The 6,610-nt window shown below is 36.6% G+C and overlaps 2 protein-coding genes across 4 annotated transcripts; one reads left to right on the forward strand and one right to left on the reverse strand.

Annotated features, from left to right (window-relative positions):
- Window positions 1-408: 408 nt before the first annotated feature.
- On the forward strand, window positions 409-3,515 carry LOC139862131 (uncharacterized). 2 transcript variants are annotated; one of them, XM_071850683.1, is made up of 3 exons: window positions 409-2,222; window positions 2,519-2,609; window positions 3,077-3,515. In XM_071850683.1, the coding sequence occupies exons 1-3, from the start codon at window positions 462-464 to the stop codon at window positions 3,268-3,270; spliced, it is 2,046 nt and encodes a 681-aa protein (XP_071706784.1). In that variant the 5' UTR covers window positions 409-461; the 3' UTR covers window positions 3,271-3,515. The 2 variants fall into 2 exon arrangements, with proteins under 2 accessions (XP_071706784.1, XP_071706785.1); XM_071850684.1 differs by lacking the exon at window positions 2,519-2,609.
- Window positions 3,516-4,295: 780 nt separating this feature from the next.
- LOC139862608 (RING-box protein 1a-like) lies at window positions 4,296-6,610 on the reverse strand. 2 transcript variants are annotated; one of them, XM_071851222.1, is made up of 5 exons: window positions 6,388-6,610; window positions 6,249-6,299; window positions 6,125-6,172; window positions 4,587-4,667; window positions 4,296-4,486 (listed from the first exon to the last, which is right to left on the reverse strand). In XM_071851222.1, exons 1-5 carry the CDS (start codon window positions 6,554-6,556, stop codon window positions 4,449-4,451), a joined length of 387 nt encoding a protein of 128 aa, XP_071707323.1. In that variant the 5' UTR covers window positions 6,557-6,610; the 3' UTR covers window positions 4,296-4,448. The 2 variants fall into 2 exon arrangements, with proteins under 2 accessions (XP_071707323.1, XP_071707324.1); XM_071851223.1 differs by lacking the exon at window positions 6,125-6,172.

A 6,610-nucleotide genomic window follows, 5' to 3' on the forward strand; every position in this document is an offset into this window, starting at 1 on the left:
TACATAATCAGTGAGGACACAGAAAAAAGAGCGGCTCAAAAAATGAAAACAAACACTAATTTTAAAATATATCAGGTCTTGACGAAAATTTGATTGACTTTGACCGTTTTTGACCAACTTTGACCGTATTTGACAGACTTTGACCGAACTTTTAGCTTCGACCGTCTTTTGAGTCGTTTTCAGTAAAAACGGGACGGAGAACCCAAAAAAACGACGCATCGGCCGACGCGTCGACCAAGTCGGCCGACTTTTACAACACTGATGCAGCCTAAGAGTTTTGTTTGCATATAGACCCTCAAAGTTTGAATATGTTACATTTTCATCTTCAAATAATACAAAAATTACAGGTTTTCAACAATTGTGTCATTACAGATCTTAAAATGTAAACTGTCCATTCCATTGATAATCATCTTCATTAATCCGTCAACATCTTCGCCGGCAATTTTTTTCATTTCCCGGCCATGAAAACCCTAACTTCAAATTCTATCTCAATTCCTCAGTTTCTCACCACTTATACCTCCAATTTCTCTTCAATATCTCGTAAAAATCACATTTTTATCAACTTCCGAACCACAAAGCCTTTTCCGAGGTATAATATTACGACGTCGTGTTCGTATTCAGATGATTACGGTGGTTGGGACGATCTGAGTTCCGGCGACGATCCAGGTGAGTCAACTCAGCTCCACAAATTACTGAGTTCACTTGGAATTGATGATAAACGTTATGCATTTGTGTATCTATTAGGGTTTGTATGTGCTCTTGCTGTTTCTAGGGTTAGGGTTTCATCAATTGTTGTATTCCCAGCTTGTTTTCTTGTTTTTGCTGGTGGGTTTTCGTTTGGGGTTTTGAATAAATCGGATTTTAATAAGGTTACTAGTTTATTTGGGGATAATGGTGGGAAGAAAAACAAGAAAAAAAGACTTAAAGACGATGAATTTAGGGTTTCAGTTGAAAATTTGAAGACTCTGTTGAATTTGCTTAGTGGGTTTGATGTGAATGTTAAGAATTTGAAGAGTAATATGAGAAAAGATGTTGATTGCAATAGAATTAGTAAAAGGGATTTAATTAGTTATATTGAGGGTATGGAGTCAATTGAACAAGGTGTTTTACAAGCTAAAAGTATGATTGATGGTTATATGGATAGTATGGTTGTCGAGTCGAATGATGGTTCGAAAGCTACGAATCAGATATCAAGTGATAAAAAGGAGATGGAGGGAAAAAGACTTGATTTTTCACAGTTAATTGCTGGTTTTCGACAAAGGTCTTTTGGATCCAATCCTACTAAAGTGAAGGATAGTGCTAAGAATGATGCAAGAAAAATGGAAGTGAGTGATCATAATGAAGCAAACATCGTGGATCCACTTGTCAACGATTTGACAATAGATGATAAAAATGCTAACAATGATGGTGATGTCAGGGTTAGAGAAACATATAGAGGAAAGTCAATGGTTAGAAAATGGTCAATGGAGATGGAGAGTGATGGTAATCAAGTTTTTGACAGAGACGAATACGTCGTTACGGGTAATAAAATGCGATATGTGAAGAGTGAACGTTTGGCATTTGACATGAATAATGAGAATATGGTTGAAACATGGGAGTCTGATGATGATTTGCTTGATTCAAATGTTGGTGCTAGTTATAAGCAAAGAAGCACAGAGGAAATGTTTCAACAAGAACTAGGAAATTTTAAGAAATTCAATGGAAATAATATGCTATACGATGATTTCGAATCAAGAAAAACGGAATCTTTTGATGACCCACGAATTAAGAATGATATTATCTTCAATGATTATGTAACCGAGGCGAATTTACTACTTAAAGAAGCTAGAGAATGGTTAAAACATAAAGGAATTGAAGAAGATGCAGAGAATATGTTGTATAAATCAACCGAATTGTTGTCTAAAGCTATAGACATGAATCCGATGAGTTTATTGGCTGTGGGTCAGTTGGGAAATACGTATCTTCTTCATGGAGAGTTGAAACTGAAACTTAGCCGTAAATTAAGAACCTTTATTGCACAAAATGAGTCTGAAGAATTTTCTAACAGAAAAAAGTTTGTTGATTATCTTGTTAATGTTTGTGAAGAGTGTGAAGAACTATTGGTTAAGGCAGGAAGGAAGTACAGGTTGGCGTTATCGATTGATGGTGATGATATGAGAGCGTTGTACAATTGGGGTATCGCTCTTTCTTTCAGAGCTCAATTGATTGCAGATATCGGACCGGTAAGCAATTTTAGTGACAGTAGAAAAATAGGAGATGCACTAAGATTAGATGTGGCAAAAGGCGGGCGGGTTTGGTAACGGGTCAAAATGGGCATTTTTTAATATATGTTGGGTTGAGCTGATACACTTCTTATCCAAGATGTGGCAAAAGGCGGGCGGGTTGGGTACCTCTCATTGACATTGTTCACTAGAAGCATTTTTATATCACATCTTTTAGTAAGAAGTTATCTAATATTCACCTTTTCGTTTATAAAAATTCCATCACTGGTTTGTTTCGATTTGCGGTGTGAATTCAGGAAGCAGCTTTTGACGCTGACAAGGTTTACTTGGCGGCCATTGATAAATTCAATGCAATGATGTCCAAAAGCAATGCTCACACACCAGATGGTATGTGTTACTTAAAGTGTCACACAATTATGTTATATCCATTTACTTGATGCAATGTGAAAAGTCATATGGGACCCACGATATGTCCAGACGTCCAGCGCAGCAAGGCTGCTATTCGGGGAGTACTCGATCGGGACTTTTTAGGGAGTGCTCGGCAGCTTGAGGAGTACTCGGATGTTTATCAAGTTTGACTTTGACCGAGTTTGACCAATTTTCTGAGAAATCCCGAGTTTTGGTCGAGTTTTGACCGATTTTCTTAGTAAACCAGAGTTTTGACCGAGTTCTCCCTAATTTGACCAAGTTCTCACCGAGTAGAGTAATTCAAGAGACTTATCCATTTTACTAAGTAGTACTATGTAGACCTTTTAGAGGCTTATCATAAGAATGCTTTAACTATATAAGCAAAACCTGTAAACACAGTTTTACCCTATTACTTGTTTTCTGACATGTAAATTGTTTGGTTGCAGCTCTTTTTAGATGGGGTGCTGCTTTACAACAAAGATCCCGTTTACGAACAAGAAACTTTAGAGAAAAAGTTAAGTTGTTGAGCCAGGCAAAAAGGCTTTATGAGGATGCACTTCTCATGGACTCTAGTAATCTCCAGGTGAAAAAAGCCCTATCAACTTGCATATCAGAACTGAAGTACAAGAACTACTATTAGTCGTAGTAACCCAAAAACTTATATGGGGCAATGTGTTGCCATTTTTGTTAGCATACTTTTTCACATTCTTATAGCATTTAGATTATATAAACCAGACCTAGATGGGCAAATACATAGATAACAATAATGTTATACTGACTTGTATGTATGATTGTTATTTGTTATACACAAATTATTTGAAAGCGTCAAATAACAGAACCGTCAGAAACGGTTGTTGCTAATAAAATGATATTTTTGTTGTTGCTTTTCTGGCTGCTGTAAATTGTTTATGGAGTGTATTTACTAGTTGCGAACTTGTGATCAAGTAAATTTAGTTAGTGCCTTTGACGCGAGCCAATAGCATACGTCTTGAAAATAGGAATGATAAAGATGAAACTTAGATAACCGTTAGCAAGACAAGACACAAGACCACTTATGTTTCCATACGGTCAAATCAACAAGATGTTGAAGACCATCTAGGCGTATATCTCGAACACGTCGAGATGTCGGTTTTTATAGATGGTAGAGAAATCAAGTCTGACCATTGTCGATATGCATAGTTGCATACCTTACTAGCAACAGTGGAGTGTAGAGTCTATTAACTCTGTCAAAATCTGTTCTCATTATCACCAACCTGGACACACTCGTTCATTATGTAGAGCATCTTATGACCGAACAAACGAATCTACTATTCTACTTTAAAAGTAGGGTCAAAATCAAGATCGAAGCAACTCTACACTGCACAACGATACATGAAGTTACAATCGATCCATAATTTCTTTAAAGCTAAGCAACTCAACACCAGTATCCATCTTTACTTCTAGACCGGAATTTAAAACTTTTACCTATTTATCACTTCTCAAAGTGTTAACTTTGATTTTGCTTTACCTGTTTAGAGTGAATGCGGATCTCACATCACCATATAACATAGATAAATAAACAAACAGGTAACAATAATAAAAAATAAAGAGAAACGAAAGTGCAGTAACTACAAAAGACACTAGATAAGAGCAACAATTCAAGCATAACGTTCATTAATACTGGACCAAGATACTGCACACATGTCCTATATACTAGTTGTAAACCCTGTAAAAATCGACAAGTAGGAATAAAATCACAACAAAAACAAGAAAGCCAAATGTTTTTCCCTTCCAGTAAACTGCACATTTCCTTCTTACCCATAGCTGACAGTGAGTTCTCTAATCACTATACTTCTGAAACTCCCACTCAATGTTGTCTGTATAAACACAAATAATAACTCATCCACTTTGCACCTTTCAGATTAAGTGTGTGTGTGTGTGTAGAGATGGAGGGAGAGAGAGAGAGTAATGGTATACCAAGAGGGCAAACATCACGGGTGCGGAGGGTGAAGAGCCAGCGACTGATGCAGTGGAAGTGAAAAGCATGGTTGCAAACACCTGTGTACAGAATCTAACTTCATTAATATACAATCAACCAACCAAGTGTAAAGTTCAGAATCATTAAAGCCCTGGGAATTTAGTTAACAATACGTCATGCATTAAAAGGAAATGCATCTCACTGGATAGTACACAGTTAAAGTGTTAGAGAACCATTTGAATTAGACAAAAGTCGGTCATCAAAAATCAGGGGGTGTTCAAATGAGTATTATTTTGGCTGTATAATCACGTAAGACATGACACTATGACAGTACGTTTATTATAATTTTGAATGAACCTCAACATATAAGTATATCTATACCGACTTTGATTTAAATGAAAAAGATCTTACTGTGACTATGCTATAACAGTCTAGGTATGCTATAACATCAAGCTCAAACCAGATTCTGTAATTTTTTATATACGATTGGTAATCAAAAAAGGAAGGATGTACGTTATCATCATATGGCTAGCCTCAGAACATTTTCCAACACATCTGATTCAAGGTTTTACTTTGTATCATAGCTCATAAGTATCTAAAAATCCATAACTTATGAACATCGCAGATTCACTCACGCAGATTCACACTCACATACAGTGGTGTTATAAATAGACGATAAGTTGTTGGATGAGGTAGTCACATGCAAAAACATGAAAATGGTAAGCGTTTATGAACTCCAAACCTACAGACAAAAACGAGTAGGGAGATATAAAAGTTACGGCACTTTGTAAGGGTAGTCGGCTACATGACCATACAGTTGTAGTGTACATCATCTGACTTTTGGAAGGTAGTTGACTAGTTTGTTCAAAAAGTTCTAGAAATATCTACTGCTATCCCTTGAAAATAATCTCTTAAAGCAGGGGTCATCCAAAACTTCTCATTGTATAATTCATCCAGTTTACACTCTTTGATGCGAAGTTTGGCATCAACACCCAAATTGTTCGTTGTTTAAACAGGAGCATCACAGTCTTTTAGCAGGGAAGAGTAAAACACACTTACCTTGGTTCGAACAAAAAAACTCATAATTAAAAACAAGCGATAAAACAAATCATCTTCAGACCATCATGTATGTGGCTAAGCCTAAGCACTAATCACCAATGGGTCACCTAACATGAAACAATAACCAAATGTCCATTACCAACTTTAACAGTTTCATGCTGTCAAACTACAGCCTCTCACTATGCATGTGTGTATACAACAACCAAAATAGACATCTGTGTGCCTTTTGAGCCTCAAAATTTTGTTTACTAGTTATACAAGTCAATATGTCATCCCATGATCAGCCTAGATTTATAGACAACCGTTAACTCGAACCATTAACCATTCAAGATATATGTTACAAAGCAATGTAATTCAATATGCAGCAAGTGCATACGCAACAATAGACGATTATTTGTATCAATAGAGCTTAATAACATCATACAAAACAACATATTATACGATTATTATAAAAATCAGTGTTTATGAGAAGCCATACCCCAAGTCACAATACACTCACCCTCAGGCTGATTTTGACATTGAACACCTAAATTACACAAAACGCATCAGATTAATCACACACATAAAACATAAAATTAAAATTTATTCAAACAGGAGCTTACAGAGATCCATGATGTGATTTTTGCAAATAGCACAATCTACCTCAACAGTATCTGCACCAATTAACAAATTAATGACATTAATTGAAAGGTTGAATGCAAAATTGTAGCATAAAATCAAAATTAGGGTTTCGTTACTGACCCCAAGCCCACAGAGCGACAGCGCTCCACTTTTTGAGCTCGAAACGCTTAGGTTTTTTAGTAGATGAAGATGAATCAGAAGCAGAAACAGGAGCTGGAGCTGGAGCGGGAGCGGGAGCGGGAGCACTCGATCCTTCACCGGCGGGAACCATTGCCACGTCAGAATCCATGGTGTGTGTAAATTGCAGTTCGCAAGTTTTGTTTTCCCGCTTTTGAAACCTTTA

Source organism: Rutidosis leptorrhynchoides, chromosome 8, assembly GCF_046630445.1.
Source record: "Rutidosis leptorrhynchoides isolate AG116_Rl617_1_P2 chromosome 8, CSIRO_AGI_Rlap_v1, whole genome shotgun sequence".
In the NCBI taxonomy this organism is placed as follows: Eukaryota; Viridiplantae; Streptophyta; class Magnoliopsida; order Asterales; family Asteraceae; genus Rutidosis; species Rutidosis leptorrhynchoides.

What these genes read in the sequence shown, in the direction of transcription:
- LOC139862131 (XM_071850683.1), top strand. Translation starts at nt 462, where the DNA reads ATGAAAACCCTAACTTCAAATTCTATCTCAATTCCTCAGTTTCTCACC. An exon ending in TGATTGCAGATATCGGACCG is followed by an intron (nt 2,223 to 2,518) that starts GTAAGCAATTTT and finishes GTGTGAATTCAG; the next exon opens with GAAGCAGCTTTTGACGCTGA. An exon ending in CAATGCTCACACACCAGATG is followed by an intron (nt 2,610 to 3,076) that starts GTATGTGTTACT and finishes GTTTGGTTGCAG; the next exon opens with CTCTTTTTAGATGGGGTGCT.
- LOC139862608 (XM_071851222.1), bottom strand. Translation starts at nt 6,556, where the DNA reads ATGGATTCTGACGTGGCAATGGTTCCCGCCGGTGAAGGATCGAGTGCT. An exon ending in TGTCGCTCTGTGGGCTTGGG is followed by an intron (nt 6,300 to 6,387) that starts GTCAGTAACGAA and finishes TAATTGGTGCAG; the next exon opens with ATACTGTTGAGGTAGATTGT. An exon ending in AAATCACATCATGGATCTCT is followed by an intron (nt 6,173 to 6,248) that starts GTAAGCTCCTGT and finishes TGTGTAATTTAG; the next exon opens with GTGTTCAATGTCAAAATCAG.